Source organism: Apostichopus japonicus, chromosome 2, assembly GCF_037975245.1.
Source record: "Apostichopus japonicus isolate 1M-3 chromosome 2, ASM3797524v1, whole genome shotgun sequence".
In the NCBI taxonomy this organism is placed as follows: domain Eukaryota; kingdom Metazoa; phylum Echinodermata; class Holothuroidea; order Aspidochirotida; family Stichopodidae; genus Apostichopus; species Apostichopus japonicus.
The window spans coordinates 22,833,729-22,855,569 of NC_092562.1; the positions used below are offsets into that span (position 1 = coordinate 22,833,729).

Genomic DNA, 21,841 nt, shown 5'->3' on the forward strand with positions numbered 1-21,841 from the left:
CAAGCAGGAATAATTTAATATTCCTGAACTGATTAACCATATAAGATTTTCTTAAATGATACATTATTTCTAAAATACAATTTAATACGTCCAAAAATATTATTTAACGTTAACGTGCAATATCATGAACGAAAAAAACAAATAATATTGACTTTAATATTTTTCTATCCCCTTTTGGAAGGCTCCATTTATGAGTAGGCCAGTGACCAAGCCTGTTATGTCTTCTATGCGTTCCGTACTGCGTGCAGCACATATGGTGGCCAATATGTAAACATCGCAGTTCTGCATATAACGTAACTTAATTGTGCACACTGGGTGAGCATATCGCTGTGCTGTATTGTACCTCGTATGTATATCATTATAACGCCATTTTGGTAATGTATCACACAATCATGTTCTCGACATTATAGCAGCGAATATCTTCAGTCATCCTTCATATTTCGAAGGAACTATTAAGATGGAGCATCAATACGGAATTGTAGTTTCTAATCGTTTCCTTATTGGTTGCGACGATATTGGAGATCCAGAGGATTTTATAAATGAAACCCAAAAGGAGAAGGTGAAACCTGCAACCCAGGTGAAGGCCAAGAAACAGGACTCGCAACCCAAAAAACAAGAGCCTGACTCAAAATCCAGAAAGGAAGGTTCGTCTAGGCACACATGCATGTGAAGGGATTTATTGGATCAGGTTTTGTTCCTCTCATTTTGGATACTGGGCTATAATTTCTTATAAATCAATGGTTTGAACAAACATCGCGCACGTGGGCCGAGAACAACATTCCAAGCCTAAGTTAGGTCTAATGTTAGGCCTAAATGTTGTGATACAAAGTTACCATGTTGCTACTAGGCTGTTAAATATGAAAGAGCTACAGTTTTTCTCACCCTCGCTTCCCATAGTTAATCAAGCAAACATGTTAAGCAATTGTCTACGGCCCTCGTCTAGGGCTACCTTGCATTTGTTAGGCTAGGCCTACCGTGGTGAAAGTTGCGTTACAATACAATTTGGGGTACCCGACGAAACTTACTATTAATAATAATTTACCCAAAGTTATCTAGCCTAGTACTAGGTTTAGCCTAGGCATATATAGTAGAAATTTTGAATAAGTAAGACAGCCTAGACCAGTCTAGAAACCAGTAGGAGGATGTAACATTCTCTCCTGCCATGTCTCTCTCCCCCCCCCCCCCCCTCATAAAAAGGCAGTGTACTAGGAAACACACATCCTTAGTAAACCATTTCTAGGACAGATGGTTATAGCTAATGCAGAGTTAGTCTTATGAAATGCTTGAAAAGTGATACTAGGTCAGTTATCATCTCCTTCGTGTTCAAGTTTACATAATAATATCTTATGGGACAAAATATATTATGTACAGCCACCACTTCATTGGTCATTACTTATATGAGTGTTTTGTTTGCATCTTGCTTTATTCAGATGTCAAGGATTCCAAAACAGATTCCAGAAGAGGGGGAAGAGGCAGAGGAAATAATGCAGACAACCGGCCTCCAAGGAAACCCAGAGATGGTAACAGAAGACAAGAGTACACTGAAAGTGTAGAAAATCAGGAAAACCAAGCTCCATCTGAGCTCCAAAATGACAGGAATGACAGGCCGCCACGTAGCAGCAGGCCACCGAGGGACAGGGATGGAGACCGAGCCCCGAGGACATTCGGTGACCGGTACGGTGAAAGACCCCGTGATGGTGACACTGGAGACAGACCCCAGAGAGGAAGAGGCGGTAGAGGACGTGGTGGTGGCCGGGGACGTGGTGGAGGACGAGACTTCAGAGGGAAGCGAGAATTTGACAGGCACAGTGGGAATGACAAAAGGTGAGGGCATTTTCAGTGAAAACTTTATTCAGTATTTCATCGCTAAATGCTATGCAAAATGCGCAGATTGCTATACAGTGCAAAGATCCATAGTAGATTTTTATATTCAGAACCATAGTAGTTTATGAGAGATAACGTTCATAGCCTTCGAAACTGCTCTGCAAACTTTTTGCACAAAAATATTCCACTTTGTTACGAAATGACTTTCCATCAACTTGAAACTGTGCAAACAATTTGAATGCAAACATCTCAATTTGTCAATACCTAACCCTGATGGTAGTAAATGTATTGTTTGTTCGGGAGAAATGTTTTGTCTACATTCAACACCTGAAAATTAGACAGTTTGACTGGAGTTACACAAAACATTGCAGTGGGTCTCCTTGTCTTCTTATCCTTGGAATGGGATACATTTGGAAGGTTTGTGTAGCTATCAATGTTACTTACTTATGTACGTTGTCTACAGAGAAGGTAATTTTTTTTTGAAAAATCATGTAAAAGCGCTCATTGTAGACTTTACTGCGTTTGCAGATGCATGGACATGTCTGCTTATACAGAGAGTTAAAAGCTTGCCCATTAGAAGACGTTAACAGAGCCGGACGGAGAAGTTGATGCTGCTGCTGCCCACATGAGCAAGTACTTTTGACAAGCGTCATCATTTTGGTTTTTCTCTTCAGCAGCTCATTCAAGCCCCAAGACAAGCGAGAGGGTGGAGGAACTCACAACTGGGGCAACTTCAAGGATGATGTAAAGTAAGTTATGGAGAGAAGAGTACCAGCTGTAGGCTGAAGTGAGAGGTTATAATAGAGTGTCACTTTCACGAATGAGTCTTCACTTTTTGTCAGACCTCAAAGTGTTCCATTGATTGATGTTATACATTCTAATAAGTCTCTCCTCGTAGCGAAGCTGTATCTATGGGTGTACCAGTATAGTTGGCCGTAGAGCTCGTCGTCATGGAAACCTAACTTACTGTACTCATGCTAAGTCTTGTACTCATACACATCTTCTTATACTCATACTGTCATTTTCATGTATCTGCAGCATCGTTCTGATCAATCGGACCAGTGCAGCATTAAACTAGTCATTCAACCTTTGGCAGGCAGAACTCTGAATACACTGTTATAGACTGGTCCGCAAAACTCTGGTCAAGTTGGGTTTTGACCTGCATAGTTTTGATTACATGGTCACCAATCGTTGCATTTGCTCTGGGTGTAGGCTTTGACCAGCTGTTCACCAGATACTTGGCCTTGACTTGGGTTCCACATTCCCGTCCTGCATAACTCTAATGTTTTCCAGTGAGTGTACAAGACCAGCAGATATGTGGTGCTTGGATAGGCTGCACTGACTGTAATAGGTTCAGTGGTCATTAGTTGTGGTTCAAATGTTATTAATCTAAAACACCATAATGAAAGAAAGTTGTTTCTTCTGCACTTGTTATGTCATGAATAGTACGTCTCAGAATGGTAAAATTTATCTGAAACTTTTTCACACTGTAGGGAAGCAGATAGCACCAATGCAGTTGAAACATTTACCACAGAGGAGTGGGATGCAGGAGAAGCCAAGGAGGTGAAGGCTGTTCCGTGAGTACAAATTTTGTCTCTCTGATTACTTTACCGGACGACTGGGTGATGCCTCTCTGTAGATGGATTGAATTTGAGGTCAAGTGTCATGTCAGGGTCACTTTGGGTTGGTCTTCTGACAGTTATGTAGAATGTCTGTACAGAAATTCATGAATGTTGGGTCATGTAAAGGTATTGCTGAAAAGTGGGTAATTGTAAGCATTCTAGTATGGAGAGCCAAGATCACCTATGAGGACACAAAATACTTCTCAATTCACAGAGATGAATGGATATTCACTCGCAGCTAGTCACAATTTTCCTTAAGTAGTTGGTGATTATTGAGGTTGTTATGTATTTTGCTTGATATCTGGCGGGCAACAAAACATGGCGAACATATTTTAACAGTCGAAGAGAGTCTCACAGAACAGAAGACGGTGAAATCAAACTTGTTCGTGGACAGAGATGGAAATGTCATATTTTGTCTTCACAGATCGTACCCTTCGAGGCCAGCTGAGGGGGAACGATATTTTTCATTTTAAAATGTTACGTCATTTGTAACCTTGATTTGATTTTGTGACTGCAGGGACAAGAAGGAGGAAGGAGGAGAGGAGACTGCGACGAAAGAGGAAGAGAAAGTCGAAGAGGAAGGTGAGAAGGAGCCAGAGGTACAAGAGATGACCCTGGACGAATACAAGGCCCTCCAGGCCACCTCCAGACGCAAACAGGACTTCAACTTGAGGCGACCAGGCGAAGGAGAGGACAACGCCCAATGGAAGAAGACCTACGTTCTGAAGAAGACGGCTGCACAGATGGATGAAGAAGACAGAGAGGATGTAAGTACTTTACAAATAGCAGGAGGAGAGGAGGAGGAGGACACTATGAAATGTGGAGTAAATGAGGGAAGCATTTTGGTGGGGTTTGGATGCTAACGTTATTTACCGCATTTGAACCTCCCTCCTGCCTGGTTCACAATTCTCCCTCTATGTACTTCTATCACCCCAGCTGCCACAGGACGTACATTTGCTAGTTCCGTACTATGTGAAAGCATTGTGGGCTGTATGTTAGTCTGTGAGATGGGAGTATTAGACAATCTGACAACTGAAAATGATTTTAAGTGTCAAGATTTTAACCTCTTGATTCAGCATTATAACACAAATTAAGGAGCTAATGCACACTCTTAGACCTTAGAAAATATAGATCTGAAAATGAGTGCAAGCATTTCGTGTAAATTGTCTGACAACCGTTTCATGTTTATATTTATGTCGGGTCAGAGGTCAGGGAATAAATTTATGGCATTGCAAAATGCTACACAAGATAGTCAAATTGCTATACAAGTTCAAAGATGTATAGCAGTTTTGCACACAGGAACCATAATATATTATATGAGACAAAACGTCAACATTTGAATACTTCAGAAAAACAAGGCGCAGAACCCCTAGCTTGGTAGACGATGTTGCTGCTCGTCATTTGAATAGCATCTTAGGCACTGGTTATGATATTAACTGCTCTGCTTATTTCTTTGACAACAGGAGCATGGTCTTCGTGAGAAACCTAAATCCAAGGACCAGTTAGACATCAAGTTTAACTTTTACGACCAGCCATCACGCGGAGGTAGAGGAGGCCGGCGTGGCATAGGCGGCCGTGGAGGTCCAGGTGGGAGAGGCAGAGGACGTGGTAGTGGTGGTGGAGGAGGTGGTGGAGGAGGAGGAGGGGGCCGAGGAGGTGGTGGCGGGCGTTCCAGAGCAGATGAAGCCCACCTGTCTTTAGGCGATGACAAAGAATTTCCGTCTCTAGGGAATTAGTAGTACTTCCGTTGCACGTCTTAGCATCATTATCATCATCATCATCATCATGAATTCAGCGCTTCACGAAAGAAGAATTTTTTTAGAAGTAAATAAAAAAGTACTGTCACAAGTTTATACCCGTGGACACCGACCTATTTGCAATTTTTTAAGGATGATGGATTTTTCAATCAGTCAAATCCGAGAATAAAAAAAATGAAGTGGCAAATCCATGACTTGGGCAGATTGTTCTATAGAAAGGTATAGGACATGATGTCAGGAGAAATTGATGGCTTTTTTCATTCCTCTGCAAGTGTTTGGAGATGGGAAGTTCATCTGAAGAGTTGTGTTTTTTTCTTTTCATCCAGGACGGATTTTTTTTTGCTTTCGATGGTCTGTCGGTAACATGGGCGCATGGAGAGAAAAAGTTTCATCAAACTGATGAAAAATAACGAAAAGGTTTTGTACATTTTCAAACTGCAACCATGTAGCTTGGCAATTTTGTTTTCATGAAATCCAGTTCTGATTTTTGTGTGTATCTTGTATTGAGTTCGGGTGTATTTAGTGCTGACAAATCTGTTGCTATGGTGATATAGCTATGATGCCGTTGCTCTGTTCTGTATGTAAGGTGAGATGGAGGAAGGTCGTCTTTTATTTTCTGTATTATTCTCTGTTCCTCCACTTGATATTGGTAATGACAGTTCCTGTCGGTCTTTCGACGAGCCTTGACAAAAAGATTCTGGGTCGGCCATTGACAGCATCCGAAAGAGTTGGATGGCTAATGTAACTTGACCTCCAGAAGCATCTACTAGTTTCAATGAGTCAATAAACCTGTTTACATAAAAAGTTTAAAAACAACCAAAGGTTTGCCATGTTCTAAGTGTGTATACTCCATTCACATGAGGGACAACCAGTGTATTTAGGCTGTTCCCAGTTACGTACTGCTAAAAGAAATGGGCTTGTTTTATTGTGTGGGAGCTGATTATAAATTAATCACCCCCAAGTAATCTTGCTGATTCTATGCATTTATTTTCACTTTGTAATATTTGAAAAGGTTGTTTCCGAAGGAAAACAGGCTGTTGGTATGAGGTGACAATTGCTTTGATGTCCATTGATTCCTGATCAAACTAATGTTTAGAAACAGCCACTAGTTCCACCTGCATCTCCATTGAATAATTGATATCGAATTATATGAAAGGATGTGACATTTGAATCCTAGGAATATCTGCAACATGGGTGGATTGGTACGAAGTTTCTCAAGTTGATTTCTTGTTCAGAATCACAGATTTTGACCTGCAAATCAGTTAACTCTATAATGTAGGTAGAAAACTGAACAGCGGGAGGGGAGGAGTGGGGGAGGGAGACATGTTTGTTCGGTTGTCATATTGAAGTAGCCCTCTTCTAAAAGAGATAAAAGTAGAACTGGCAATTGGTTTTTATCATACAAAATATTCAGTAAATGATAAAGGTTGATTGAACAATTTAACCCAATGTTGAGAGGATTCTGGTGTGTCCTGTCAAATATCTTGTTTAATACAGAGCATGTAGAAAGAAAGCTCTTGGTCAAACTCCTGACTTCTTTGTGAAGTTTTCAGACATTAAATTCTTGAAAATTGCAAATTATTTGAAGTGTCTAGAGAGACAAGTCCCCCACTGTCCAGGTGAACCAGTCTCCGTCTGACTAGAGAAACCCATCTCCTTCTGACTAGAGGAACCAGTCTTCCACTAATTTGGGGAACTAGTTTCTCTCAGACTAGAGGAACTAGTCTCTCCTTCTGACTAGGGGAGCCACTCTCCCTTTGACTAGTGGAATCAGTCTCCTTTGACTAGTGGAATCAGTCTCCCTTTGACTAGTGGAATCAGTCTCCCTTTGACTAGTGGAATCAGTCTCCCTTTGACTAGAGAAACTAGTCTCTCTCTTGCTAGGGAATCAGCCTCCTTGCACATGTAGTTTGTACTCCTTTTGCAAAGCACTCATAATATACATTTGATGTGACATCGTCATAATCATACAGTGGGTCTCTATGTTAGGAGACTGGGGTTGAGAGTGGACTTTTCATTTTAAAGAAGTACCAGTCTCCCCCTGACTAACAATTAGGCTGCCAAATTTGTAAGAGAAAAGCAACTAATGATTCGAAGGAGAGGAAGTGTTATAATATATCAATTTCTTCTGGTTGTCTGTCTTCGCTTGTACTCGTTACACATGATCAATTCCTTTTGAGCTTATTCGTTTTCTGCATTACATGCAGAATGTTTGGGTGAATGACATTTTTTTTTTTCATCTTCTGTTTCTGATGCATATGTAGTTATAACTGCCAAGCAGTCATAGACTTTCAGATATAATTAAAATGGTATGGACTAATAATATTGTACTGTCAATTTTGCTAAGATACTTGGCTTTGAAGGGTTATCGGAAAGGTTCTCCAAAGGGAGAAGTAAAATCACCAATTCTTGTTGAGTTTTGGTTTGCAGAGTTTGTACAAGGTGCCTCAGAAGAGCCAAAGGGCCTGACTTTTTTGGCTCGTAACCATAGATCATATCTGGTACCGTCTCTTTAGACAGTCCTGATGCTGCCCTCGACAAACATCCTCGGTTGCTTTGGCATTTTGAGTGAACCTGATCCAGGAAATATCATGGGTTTTGACAAATCAGCTATCACATTTAAGTGACTGTTCATAAATGGGTACAAAAACCACACCTTCAAAACCACCAAATCCACTCAGATAGCTTGAAGTTTGTCAATTCAAGAAATATGAACCCAAGGATCCATCAATTCAGTTACATCACTGTGAGTGTCATCAGTTTGAAAATGGGTTTTTTTCTGCATTATATACGATACTTTATCAATCATACCATACCTGTTCGTTGTAAACATGAGAAATATTCTGTTATTACCAACATTTGTATTTTTGTATGTCATCCTGGTAGTGACAATAAGTTCATTGAACCATTGTATTGTGTGTACAACACATGGAGTTTGTAATTTGCTTTTGTTGTTTTAAACTTCCAGTCTCTTGTTTTCAAATTTCTAGTGATGGCTGATCCAGGGAACACTTTTTTTTTATGAAAAAAAAATTGGTTGAAAACAACTTGAGGTTTGTGAATTTTGTGAAACAAATTCCTGAAGTATCTTTTGTTTTGTGTACAAAAGATTTGCTATGCACCTTTGCATTTGTGTAGCAACCGGGCTATTTTTGCATAGCATTTTTTCCCATACTTGAAAAAAATTAAAATATAAACTATTCCGTGTGATCTCTCGAAAAAGTCGTCACTGTTAAATTTTATCAAAGTTTGGCAATCTGAACAAATAAGGAAAAGAAGAATTGAGTAATGATTAAATGTAAATGCATTGTATTGTTCAAAGACTTGGGCACAAATTAAATCCTAAAGATTTTATACTGAATGCAAGGCCAGTCACAACAAGAGTAAGATTATCGAGGATTAGGAATTTCAACACAATTCCAATTCACAAGTTAAAGGCTTTGAAGAAATTCTAGAAAAATCGAGAGTATCAGCTGCTGCAACATTGTGTATGAGCCTAAGCTGTTGTCAAATGGGCTGGCAATTTTTGTAAAGGTCTTTGTTCATCAGCCCCTTGGTTAGTTGAATATTTGAATGGCATAGTGTGATCAGCAAACTTGGAAAGGTGATGACATTTGTTATTCAAACATCTGCTAATTGATGGTTATCATCTTGTAACCTTGTACTTTTGAGTAAGAATACAGATTTTTCCAAACCACTTGCATGGCATTCAATGTAAGACTAGCTAGAGTCAACTGTGTTAACTGTACAAGTAGCAAGGAAAAGATAGCGAAGATTTTGATTGAGCGCAATTGAAGCTGTTGTTTGAACAAGTGGTTACACTTGACTTTTATAAAAACAATGCCAGTATGTCCTCGCCCCGAGGTAAAAACAAATATGTCAAAAGACAATGTGTGACAATGTAAAAAAGATTTGCATTACCACGGTAATAGTTGACTGTTAAATAAATCTTTTAATTGGTACTAATATAACCTGTGTATCTGACAATACTTTTGAATTTCATTTTGTTGCTGTGGAGAAAGTCACACTTTCGAGCTCGATTTCAAGAATGCAACGACTTCTGTAACATAACTAATTCTGACTTATTCTGCATGTTAGGATGAAGGCTCCTATGTATAGTTGTACAGGGGAGATGCTAATATATACACATTCTGGTGGAAATGAAGCTATGGTTTACTGCATATGACATTTTGTGGTTTACTTGGTAGTAGCCCAGGTTCATAGAAGAACACATACCAGCAGTTTGCATGTAGTGAGGTTGCCTTTTCACTAAAACTCTCTCGTCATTTGAAGAGTGACCTCAAAATACAAAGAACCTTGAACATTTGGTGGTAATATTCATCTGGTGGTGTTTATTTTGTGATCTGCAAGTATTTGTGATTTTGCAATAAAAGATAAGATTCTCTTGGTGAAAGGTATTAAAAGCCTAATACTCAAAATACTTGCATTCATGATTGACAAGTTTCCCTAGATGTTTGCATGTTTAGTAATATACAAAACTCACTTTTTAATACAAATTTCTGGATAAATGAGAAATAACTGAGCCTTCATAGATAATAATAGCCTTCAAGTCTATGTATATCAATTTGTCTGACGAAAATTACAAAACAGAAACAGTGCAGTAAAGTTCTTTCTTTATTTCTTTGTCCTTTTTTAAGTCAATAACAGAAAACTATTTGCAAAATTTAAAACATTCTGGTTCAAGTCAACATCATCTCCAACTACTGACCAGTTATTTACACAAAGGAATAGTAATCATAAGGACACTGGTTGTACCCAAGAATTACTTGACTCTTAAATCATTTTTATCTCGGTTATGGACCCAGTTATGTTTGATATGATCACTCTGACAGAAAGCTGTTTGACATTGCCCCCCTGTGCTTTTCTGATAATATTGGCAGTAAATGGGTTGGTTCCAAGCTGGATAGGTTGTGACAATTTTGATCAGTAGAGGTCTATACAACAGTATAACATTTGGGACCGCAGTACTGTCATATGGCAGCAGCAGCTGTATTTTGCATTGAACTTACCTCCTATCTGATATTAACCATACTACTCAAGACATTAAACGGATTGAGGTCCCCGAACACAGTCTGTATTAATCCACTAAAATTGCACCAGGAATGTCCAAGCTAAACCATCACTTTTTAAATTGCAGGAACAAAGGAAACTTCATTGGATTGTATGAAATCTGTTTTATTGATTCACTAATTAAATGATCAAAACCACATAGATCCCTTCAAGTTGAATCCAGGGTATTTCATACCCTTGGGATGTGTAAGTATTTTTGGGCTAGATCAGAATGTTAATTCAGCAAATTTCCTATCGGAGCTAAGAGCATGCTTTAATTTGGACTTGTCTTCTCTGTTAGTAGATACTTTTGAAGAAAAGTCACCCAAGAAAGAACCTGTTCACAAACACCAAACTACTGATCCACTCTAAGGCAGAGCCCCCCCCCCCCCCCTTGCTTCGAGAGACTGACTGATTATCAGCAACATTTGCATCAAGACTCCCTTAGGAAGGGAACAGATACTACTTACTACACAGGGGCGTCGGAAGCTATTTGGGATTGGTACGGCAGATCAGAATGTGGCCATCTATCATAATTATCGGGGGGGGGGGGACGTTTGGTAGGTCAAACTACGCTACGCACCACCATGGTTGGCACGTAGCTTAAAGGAGAAAATTTTGAAAAAATGCCTCCCAGATTGCAGGATATGGCACTTCCCGAGCTTGAAAACAAGACCCCTGCCATGCCAGAGTAGTCACATTTAGCCTACTTGCCATCATCATTATTGAAAATTATTGAAAAATATACCTCCCAGATTATTTTTGCCATTTTTTTTTCTTAGTCCTACTTCTTTTTTTCTTTTTTTTGCGCCGTGGATATTGGTCCGGCTTTCGCCGGACCTGCTCCGAGGCCCCTGCTACACATGATCTTAGCCTAAAGGTCGAGAAGCATTTGAAGTGAAATGGCAAGATGATAGAAAAGCTAAAACACAGTCTAGCCGCTGCACACATTAAAAATGTCACCCAAAGCCACCCTTTGCTAACTACCCTTAAAGGCATCGAAGACTCGCTCCAAACCGTGTGCCGCCCTCTGAAAAAGTTAACTTTCCATTGCGTGCAAGTGAAGTTTTTCTTGTTCCTACAAAATGCAGACAGTAATGAAACGTGTAATCTTTTATCTAGATCAGAGATGTCCATCGCTGCTTTGTACACTGTGTTGTTGGTATTTACCGTAGCTGCATAGTGTCTAATTACCGATAGTAGCAAGCTGTGTGTGTATTTTCTGGGATTGATGGTGGTGACTAACACTTCTGTTACACCTCATTCGAAACTGGGTCAGATTACCGGCATCAGATGTTTCTTTGTGCACGAGTCTTCACTCCCTTTACCAAGACAATTTTTTACAGTGATTTCAGTGTATTACATTTCAACAATTTTTAAGAGCCCAATTATTAGCCCTGGAGACAAATTGAAGGGATCAGAGTAACTGGTGTGAAATAATGGTTAGGTTAGGTTTGGTTTTCCAACACAACAGCATTAATTTAACCTGAACACAGATATCCTCATGTAAAACATAATTCAGACTTAGATGTTCGACACCAGCTTCTGAAATGACTTTTATTTCTTTCGGAATTAACAATGGCTTAAAAGAAAAGCATCACTTAGACAACATTTTTGATGTGAAACAAGACATTTCAGAGTTGTGGTAGAATTAGTGTGTCCAGACATCCCATGATATAGACCAGACAGTTCTGCCAATTCATTGCATTGTCATGGAGACTGCTGCTCGGGAGCCTGGGAGAACATGGAATGATGGAAGAGACTTGAGGAAATAATCGAGATATTGAGAAAACAGGTCTACTAGAGGGAAAATCTGTAGAGAACGGAAAGTGGCCAAGTGAAATAATTATCCACAAGACCCAATCTTGGTTTTGACACCTGAGTGTGTTCTCCATTCTGAAGCCATGTCAGTGGCCACACTAGGTAGAACCTAGATTCATTTCATCTAAGGTTCTCCCAAGTTCTAAATTTCTCATCCAAACAATTTGTCAGTATTTGAGAATACATCCTTGCAGAAAATGACACAACAGCCCTATATAATATCTGCAAAGAAGCCTCTTGGTTTATATAGGTGTTTAAAAGTAACAACTGTTATGCAAGAATATCAGAGCACAACCAGATATCGGTAAACAATCTGCTTTCGAAAGCGTGCTAACAAAATTATTCCACTATGCATCTGGGTCCCCTCACTGCTCTTTCAATATGTATACAAACAAGCTGGGTATCGCCGTGATGTATTTACATGGCTTGACACATCGTTTAAACAAATAAGCTGCCACAATTGCTAGTTCTTAAACTAATTGACTTAACTATTTTGTGCTATAAAACTTATTCCACTATGCATCTTGGTACCCTGGGTCCCCTATCTGCTTCTGCAATAACAAGCTGGGTGTTGCTGTGATGTATTTACATGGCTTGACACATGGTTTAAATGAATAAGCTGCCACAATTCTTAGTTCTTAAACTAATTGACTAAACTGTTTTAGATTCTAGCAACAATGAACCATCAAGGACAGTACCAGAATATATTTTGCAAGACGATGACTTTCACATGTCCGTTATTATGTTCATGTTCTCCAAAGATACATCTTTTGTTTCATCTCTTAAAAGAATTCCTCAACAACTTGACCCTCTAAAATCTCATCAATATAACATTTTTCGATTATCAACATCCATTTTCGTCGCCACTTCCTACACAGCCTTTGGAATTTTTAACGAGTGGATCAGGAACGGCTCATGGAATGATGTTAAATGGTACAGAAATGTCTTTCACTGGTTATGTCCGTCTTTCATGCACTAGGGAGCAGAATCTCTGCATCGTACCGCCCACATTTTAAACTGTGCTGATAACCTGTGACAGCTGTCACTCCTGGTCTTTGTGTCATCAGGTGAAATCATATTTCATAGTCATCAGGATGGTAGAGTTCCCGTAGCAACCTATACACGTAAGATGGGGCATTGCCACCTCTGAAAAAGGCAAATGAAATATGTTAGGTAGAGACTGTATATAGAACCATCCAAAAGAAAATACATATTATGATCATAAGTGAGCTGTGAGCTGATAAGGAAACAAAGAAAAACATTAAGTGGCATTGATTTAACACTTCTTGCTTACATGTGTATTTGATGTATTTATATATAAAAAAAAAACCATTTGGGCAAATTTCTGTCTGAAACTCCTCAATGTCCTTTAAAGCTCTGGTATTCAAATAATTCTGCTTGTTGACCCCAATTTCCACCTTGATCGTCTTGACAACCCTCCAGAGGTATATGTTCTGGTCTGGGTAAGTGGCCTATGGGGGAGGTATCCCAATCACATTTCAGACAGTGTTTTATATGATTAAGAGTGCTTATAGTTACAAAATGGCATAATATTTAGCACACTTTATAACTTATTTATGTTCAAGATTTCTTCTACATTTTCTCAACAAATAGCGGCAAAGTTTCTTTTATTTCTTCCGAAGATTTGGCGACCCTCCAAACCACTTTTTGGCGACCCTTAAAAGGGTTGCGACCTCCAGTTTGAATACCCAAGCTTTAAAGAAATGTTTTGTCACACTCACATGTTTGAAATGTAAAGTGTAACAAGTTCGGGCGGAACGTAATCAAACACAGGATTATGGATGTGAACCTTAGCATGGATGTCGCTCTCATAGAAATCGACGACATTCTGTGGGGACTCAAACTTGTTGAATGCCTCCTGCAGAAAATAAAATATATACAGACATAAAGTGCTTCAGTCAGCATCTGGTTCATTCCCTCATGAAATATGGTCATTACTTTTATTTCTCTTTGAAAACTGGTTGAAATCAGAACAGCTAGATACTAAAAATAAGGACAAAAATTCCTGAGCATCTGTTACTAGAGACTGGTAGTGATTGAAAAGTGGGAAAAGAGTAGCAACAGGATAATGTGGGGTGGAGAAAGCATTCTGGTTGACTTCACAATCAATTTCCCTGTGCCCTCAGTCATTTCTATGACGACATACAGTCACATTATCACAGGCATGAACCTTGTTGTAGATGTCGCTCTATTCAACAAAATATGACTAAAGGTAACAAAACTGAACATTAAAATATTATGAGATATATTATATTATAACGACGCAAGATTATGAATTATCACAGCTCAAGATTTAACAAAATGGGGATACCAACTATTCAATCTTTGGAGGTACAGTACTGGACTCCCTGTGCATACTTTTCTCCCCTCCCCTCCCTCCACCCCCCCTCCACTCCCCTCGATGACAAGGCCATGACTGTAGCTTCAGGAAAATATAGATTCACAGAACTTAATTCTGTTCTAGATGAATAAGTGCATCTCACCTGATCCTCGGAACAGAGAAACTGAGGCGATAACTTGAATAACGGCGCGCACACAATCAGCTGAGAAGAAATGCCAAGAAATAGCAGATTGCTTTAACAGAATGATAGCATCAAAACCAAATTACACTTAAGTTTGGTATAAGCTGGGATTGTAGAAAGTGACGGGAGTCTACATGCGGCATCTTGACTGATACACATCTTGTGAATTCTCAATACTTCTACCCACCATCAACAAACCTCAAGTTTGACTTTATTTTGTAGGTCAGTTAAATTTCATTCTTTGTATTCAAAAAAGGTTGTATTAAACTTTGTGGATTCATATAGAACCCCATCCTTTCCCCTCCACCCCTACACACCTCAGAATTTGATAAATGAAATCAAGTTTCTTCAATGTGACATACTTCTAGACTATTTTAGTCTAGATAATATATTTTAATCTCCTAAGATATTCATGCAGTTTTATCACACTTGTTCTGAAAAACATTTCAATTGGTTAAGTATAATTCCACCAATGTGGACTTGAATTACAAAGTAAATCTGACCTTTAACTTGAAACATCTTCTGATACAAACAAACCTAAGCTATCTTCACTTATTTGCATGATTCACAAAACTGAAGGATACCCAAATGATGCTTTGATATTTGTTCAAGACTTTGCTGATGATGAACCATCTACACACTATTACATAATCTTATGTAAACTTATAAATATAAGTTTACATAAGATTATGATTAAGATAAGATTCTAAGATTAAATGATTACATATGTAATCATGTTTTCAGATTATATGGATCTTAAAACTCTTTAGTTATGAGCCATTTATTGCATTGCAGAGATAACTTACCGGTACAGAGTAATGCTTAGCAGCTAGAGCCAGCGCGTGACTTCCACATACAGCCTTTAAACTGTTAAAGAAATGAAAGAGAAATCCCAAGCTGATACTATGTTAAAGTACAGCATCTCAAAGTGGAAAGCCTTGATGAGACAATACAATGAAATGCAACACATTATAAAACAATACAATGTAATACAATACTATACAATACAATAAAATAATATACAATGCAATGCAATACAATATGATATGATGCAATACATGCAACGCATTATTATACAATACAATGTAATACAATACTATACATTACAATACAATGTAATACAATACTACACCATACAATAAAATACAATGGAATACAATACTATACAATATGATTCAATACAATGCAATACATTATAATAAAATACTATACACACAATACAATACAATATGATATGATGCAATACATGCTATGGATTATCATACAATACAATGTAATACAATACTATACAATACAATACAATGTAATACAATACTACACCATACAATAAAATACTATACAACACAATGCAATATGATATGATGCAATGCATTATAATACAAATACAATGGAATACAATACAATATGATGCAATACAATGCAATACACTATAATAAAACACAATATGATATGATGCAACACAATATATAATACAATAAACTTCAACACTATACAATACAACAAAAGTTACAATGATATACCCTTCAACTTACCCTCCATTTGCCATGACTGTATGGGTGCCTATAATGACCTTGTTTACTCTAGCCATGATGGCAAATATTGCTGAATCTGTAATCACAGTTGTTTCTATGTTTCCTTTCTTTGCTAAGTTGACAGCTAACTCTTGACCCTAATAAAAAGGAGAAGATAAAAATCAACTTAAAAAATCCTAAATAGACCACATTTGATGGAATCTACCAGGAAATAATTGTGAGGAGCAAAGAAAGAAATTCTACCACAATCACTGTTACAGCAAACTTGACAGGGAAAGGACACTTCATGAATCAGGATGGAACAAACTAATCAAATTGGCTCTGAGTTGGAACTAACCCAACTGGACTATTCCTTGGCTATATTTTATAGTCAAAAGTTGGTTCTAGAAGAAACTTGCACAGGCACTGTGCGAGAATAATCATGCCAAGTTTCTTTGGGTTCAGCATGGTAGGTCTCAGAGAAAGAGATACCAAGAGAAATGTTGCTTAAATTTACAACTTTGACATATTGAATGATGGCAAGCATTAGACTGAGGAGAAACTATCAACAAATTTAGAACTGATTTTGATTTCAATTAAATATTTGCAATGGGACTTGTACCTAGGTTTGCCAATCCTTGATCCTTGATCCATCATCTAACCGTTTCATCCTACTTCTCATCCAACCTCAACCTCCCCCCCCCCCCCAATCCCCAACCGACCCTCTCCATCACCCCAACCTGTTATAAACTCATAACAAGTGCTCATTTGGCAGGGAAGAAAATGTGAACAAACCTGATATGATGGGGCTGATTCGACTACAATCACCTGGAACTTTCTAGATTTCCCAGCATTCTTAACGAAAAAAAGGGGAAGAAAAGGAAAGAAAAGAAAAGTATGTCACATTTTGCACGTAACTGAAAATAGGTAACTACAGAAGAATCACTATAAACGTATTAAGTAATTCAAAACCACAAAATTTAGAATGGATCAGAAGTAGTTCTAAATCGTACATCTCATTGATAAACTATAGCACGCCTGATTCAACACATGTATCTCTACCACCGACCTGTCAGGGAATAACTTATCCATCAATTTATACGCCACAGTGAATATAGTCATGGAAGATGAAGTTTGCCATTCTGGGAGCCTGAAGAGAGAAAGGCTTGCGTGGTCCAAGGCACAACCGGCAAGCTTCCTTAAGGTTCAGCTCTGGTTTTACTTACCAATAAGAAGGCTTCAACAGTTCTTGACTTGCCCATGGTCATAATGACTTCACTTGAATGTATGTGTTCTAATGCTTGGGTTGCTATACTATCTGCGCTGCCCTCTAATTCTGATAGCAGTTCGTTTATACTCTCAATAACTCTGCCCTGTAGAAAAGAAAATTAATGAAGTCAATCACAAATTGAAAAGCTAAGAGCAAAAGAACACAAGAACATTTCTCTGCTCTACATAAAGTAGAGAGCAATTCCGGCTCTCAGACATTCTTGAAAGGATGCTTTTAATCACAGATGGACATATGTGCAGCCTGTGTGCAAATTATTTGTGGCCTGTGAGTGAGGTTTGCGAATCCTTATAACTGCAGTCCGTAAATCTTATAGGCCAACGTCTTCATCCAACCATAAATCCACTGAGATATTGAATTCACTGAAATAACTGAAAGAAAATACATGAGGCTTGGAGTTTGTAAAATGTAGTGCCTACTTGTGATTGGATATTTCATCATAACAGATGGACAATTTGCATGTACAACTGTCTGAACTTTTTCAATCCCAAATAATATAATATTGTGTGATGATTATAATATCATGTTTGTGTGATGGGAGTTCAGTTGGTGCATCCTCATATGTGTTGCAGCCGGTGGACTGGATACAAAATGCCACAGAAAGGCATATTCCTAGACTCAGACACCATAATATACACGGCAGAGAGTATAAACAGCTAAAGACAATAACTTCAAACCATCAATAGCAACCTCTAAAATGCAAGCCTGAATGATTGGAGATTGAAATATCAGTGTTTCCACACTTGCACTTATGTAAACTGAAAAGATGCAATATAGGCAATCTTAATCTATAACTAAAATACATCACCTTTAAGTTGGGACATGGTTTACTAAAGTCATCCACGTGGACATCAGCGCGAAGCATTTTCTAAAAGTGGAAAGATAAAACAGGTCAAGTCCAGCCCATATCTTTGTGAGAACCTTGACATTAATTTTGACCTTAATGGAGAAAGGTGGCAGGGGTGGAATGGGTAGTGTATTTGCATTCATCATACATTGTGAAGGATATATCAAGGTCATATTTATTAATACCAGAGAGAATACAAATATTGTAATACACAAGTTGATGCTTAAAGGTCATCGGTATTGACCCATATTAAATTAAGCATGCTTAAATTTGAAGAAAAACTGAAAGAGAAAACTGAAAGATTTTGAGGGTACTTGCAGAAGGCTCTGGGCTCTCCAAATGATCCACATGAATTGAGGAGGGTTCAATTAGAAACTTAAACATCAAAAAAGGGGAACAAATGCTCTGCAGCTGGCAGATAAGTGCTTAGCAATTTAGAACCTGGCTGACCATTATGTGACTGTCTAGCATATTTGTGGGACATTAGTGATGACCTTTCAAGAGGAACATGACATCTCGGTTCAGAAAACTGCAGATTATATTCCCTGAAGAAAGACAAAATCAGCTCACATGTGATATGATGTCCAAGATTTCAATTGCAACTATTGAACCCTATTAAGGGCTCCTCTGGAAAGCAGTGCTTCTTCACTGAGCAGGACTACCCTCATTAAAGATGACAATAATCATAAAAAAATATTTAAAAAAATACCCAAATTACACTTGGCAATGTTGACCATTAAAACATACACACTGTACAGACAGCAGGATAATGTGGTTTTGCATCAATGTGATTCTTACTGTCATTGCAATACCCATATACAAGTTTCTATGCAATTTCCCTACTAAAGATACTCACCTGAAGTGATTCCTGTGTGTCACCAGAATCAACACCTTGCCCACTTATGATGCTGAAATATAAAAGAAGAAGAAATCTTGGTTGGCAGTCCCAAAAGTAAACATTTTGCTATTGAGAATCTGCTATGTAGCTCCAAAAGTGAACAAAACAATGGAAAAGCTGTAAGCAGACTACTCCCAAATCTAAGTTTTTAGAAGGCCCTGTAGTTGGAAGTATAAAACTTGGAGGCCTGAAGTTGGCATCCCAGCAGGATTTTCAACAAGTGTCAAACTGGCAAATCAAACTGAGAAACTAAGTCTCAAACACAGACAGACAGGCTTGTTAATTTATGCATACTGTAGTAGTGATCTCCGAACACCGATACAGCTAGGTATCAGCTACAAAGTACTTACGAGACATACTCCTCCCAAATTATCTTGAGGACTCTCCGTACCATGTTGCCTATCGCAGACTCTGATGGCTGGGTGCTTATTAGCTTCTTCCCTTCTAGTCTGATTCTTTCTCTGAGATCCTTTGCCGTGGACCATCTGCTCTGAGATATTAAACGTCTCAGGAAGAGTAGAGTTTGATGAGCCACATCGTAGGAGCCTTTCAATTCGCTGATGGGAATTGAAGAAAACATGTGTAGCATGCTTCACTAGAAATAGCTTAAGTAAAAGGTCATACAAAAGAAATTTTTGTCTTAAATTGGTTTCATTTGACAATTAATTTCTGAGCATACTACTGCAGTTGCAAGTCTTACATGTATCACATTGCAAGTGTGATGTAAGTCATAGAGATCTCATGGACTAAAATCAAATGACATTACATTTTAACATGCAATTTGCAATGGTTTGGATAATCAGTCAATTCTCTAGAGCCATTTAGATTCCAATGGATGCTGCAAATTATAATGACTGCTAGTGCTATAAATTGCAACATCTTCTAGGTGAAAATATCAAGTTTTAATTCCCTTCGATATCGTTGATGAGTTAGACCTTTATCGTGGCATTGCCATGTACAGTTAAATGACAAATTAAGCAAAGATCAGTTATCACCCATACTTTTGCAAACCCTGGGTGTTATTGTCAAATACAAATGTGATGATGCAACTTTAGCAATTTTTAATTACTTCTATTATGCAATGACCATCTGCTGTATCAAATCACATTAACTATTTACACTCATAAACACAATTAAGGATATGAATTAATACTAATTAACTGAAAAGACGATGGAAAGAAGAAAAATACCACAAATTCTATTTGTGCTTACCCTTTCTTTAGGCTTCTAATGAACTGGTCCAACCTTTCAGCCAGGTCCGATGGAAGAGCAGTTAACGGCATTGCTCAGTTAGTTTGAGTGCTCTGTAACAACAACAACAAAAGCACAATTGCTACTTGTGGTATCCTAATTAAGTAATAGTTACATCTGGTGCTGATTTTCAACTTCACAGAAACATGTAACGTTAGTTGTAATGCCATGGCATTAGCATTTCAACATCTAGCCTCTAGGGTAGGTCTCACGTTAGGTTAGGCCGAGGTCTAGGACTAACTGTTAACAGTTATTAATTATTAGGCCTATTGAGCATTAACATAAGCAGGCCTAAAACGTACAGAACACAACATTCTTACAAGTTAAGTCATGATATGCTTATCAAATGTAGAAATAAACCTACATTCAAGCTACAGGGGTTCGCAGATTCTTGGCCTTCTCTATGTTGTGGAGAGAGAACAACTATGCTTTCCTGTTATATTTTAGTAAAATTGTTACTACTACTACTAGCTAAGTCAGAACTAGCTGACTATACGCTCTTTCCCGACTCTCTCAACATATGGCAAAGTATTTATTAGGGAACGCCGTTGGTAATAATTTTTACCACTTCGCTCAGATCTGTCGTGTTTTGGTTTTGTCAAAGAATACCAAAGTTAGTTCATGTAAGCCAGCTAAATTAGTTTATTAGCAATTCAATACATGCAAAATATTGAATTCCTGAAATATTCGTTCATGTAGGATTAAAACAGACAATTGATATTGACAATTGATCGAGTGAGTAAAGGCGACTATTCGTGTCGAACACACGGATTTCTAACGTAGAGAAGGAAATGGGCCTGATCTCACATGTAACTTAGGGGACTAGAGGAGGACCATAACATTGCGCTGACACCGCTTTCGCTTGGAAGTGATGTTCTACACTCTTTTAGCTGCCTCCTGTTACAATTGAGAAAGAGTGAGCTCTCACGTATAGTAATTTATAGATCATGCATTATTAGTCTTTACTGGTTCAGTTTAAGATTGTGGAAAAGACTTGCTTTAAGTTACCCGAGGATTTTGTTAATGTTCAGTATAGGAATTTGCACGTACTGTACCTGTTGACGTATGAGCTAGCTCGAGAGCCTAGTTCTGCGAAACGATCACATTTACAATAGTTTGTTGTTTAGTTACCCCATGTGTTAACTGTTATAGTCCATAGGTACCAAGACAGGTAGTCTAGACCTACGTTTATAACTTTGGGGTGAATTTAATTTAGTACATGACAAGGGTTTGGAAGCCAACAGAAGTTGGTGGTGAAAATGGTTGTTATTACGGGCAAGCCTGACCTAGGCTACAGTATAGCCTATATGAACATGAAACTGATACTGCATCAACATTTATTTAGACAGCCTCTTGACTATTTACGCAGTCAAAATAGAATAGGGATCAGGCACAAAATATAAACACAA

General features: G+C 38.2%; 2 protein-coding genes across 4 annotated transcripts; one reads left to right on the forward strand and one right to left on the reverse strand.

The window, feature by feature from the left end:
- The first annotated feature begins 272 nt into the window (after positions 1 to 272).
- On the forward strand, positions 273 to 9,829 carry LOC139982686 (uncharacterized). Of its 2 annotated transcripts, none has more exons than XM_071995743.1 (6): positions 273 to 644; positions 1,431 to 1,824; positions 2,502 to 2,573; positions 3,318 to 3,401; positions 3,964 to 4,213; positions 4,910 to 9,829. In XM_071995743.1, exons 1-6 carry the CDS (start codon positions 458 to 460, stop codon positions 5,180 to 5,182), a joined length of 1,260 nt encoding a protein of 419 aa, XP_071851844.1. In that variant the 5' UTR covers positions 273 to 457; the 3' UTR covers positions 5,183 to 9,829. The 2 variants fall into 2 exon arrangements, with proteins under 2 accessions (XP_071851844.1, XP_071851836.1); XM_071995735.1 differs by having other exon boundaries at positions 274 to 644; positions 2,499 to 2,573.
- Positions 9,826 to 20,944, reverse strand: LOC139982699 (translation initiation factor eIF2B subunit beta-like). Of its 2 annotated transcripts, none has more exons than XM_071995753.1 (12): positions 20,797 to 20,944; positions 20,394 to 20,485; positions 19,532 to 19,738; positions 19,140 to 19,191; positions 18,245 to 18,304; positions 17,375 to 17,521; positions 16,944 to 17,003; positions 16,170 to 16,306; positions 15,444 to 15,504; positions 14,599 to 14,658; positions 13,837 to 13,973; positions 9,826 to 13,240 (listed from the first exon to the last, which is right to left on the reverse strand). In XM_071995753.1, the coding sequence occupies exons 2-12, from the start codon at positions 20,462 to 20,464 to the stop codon at positions 13,168 to 13,170; spliced, it is 1,065 nt and encodes a 354-aa protein (XP_071851854.1). In that variant the 5' UTR covers positions 20,465 to 20,485; positions 20,797 to 20,944; the 3' UTR covers positions 9,826 to 13,167. The 2 variants fall into 2 exon arrangements, with proteins under 2 accessions (XP_071851854.1, XP_071851865.1); XM_071995764.1 differs by having other exon boundaries at positions 20,394 to 20,484; positions 20,775 to 20,900.
- Positions 20,945 to 21,841: the final 897 nt, after the last annotated feature.

What these genes read in the sequence shown, in the direction of transcription:
- LOC139982686 (XM_071995735.1), top strand. Translation starts at nt 458, where the DNA reads ATGGAGCATCAATACGGAATTGTAGTTTCTAATCGTTTCCTTATTGGT. An exon ending in CACAGTGGGAATGACAAAAG is followed by an intron (nt 1,825 to 2,498) that starts GTGAGGGCATTT and finishes TTTTCTCTTCAG; the next exon opens with CAGCTCATTCAAGCCCCAAG. An exon ending in ATGAAGAAGACAGAGAGGAT is followed by an intron (nt 4,214 to 4,909) that starts GTAAGTACTTTA and finishes CTTTGACAACAG; the next exon opens with GAGCATGGTCTTCGTGAGAA.
- LOC139982699 (XM_071995753.1), bottom strand. Translation starts at nt 20,464, where the DNA reads ATGCCGTTAACTGCTCTTCCATCGGACCTGGCTGAAAGGTTGGACCAG. An exon ending in ATTAGAAGCCTAAAGAAAGG is followed by an intron (nt 19,739 to 20,393) that starts GTAAGCACAAAT and finishes AATTCCCATCAG; the next exon opens with CGAATTGAAAGGCTCCTACG. An exon ending in AACCATGTCCCAACTTAAAG is followed by an intron (nt 17,522 to 18,244) that starts GTGATGTATTTT and finishes TCTTTTCTACAG; the next exon opens with GGCAGAGTTATTGAGAGTAT.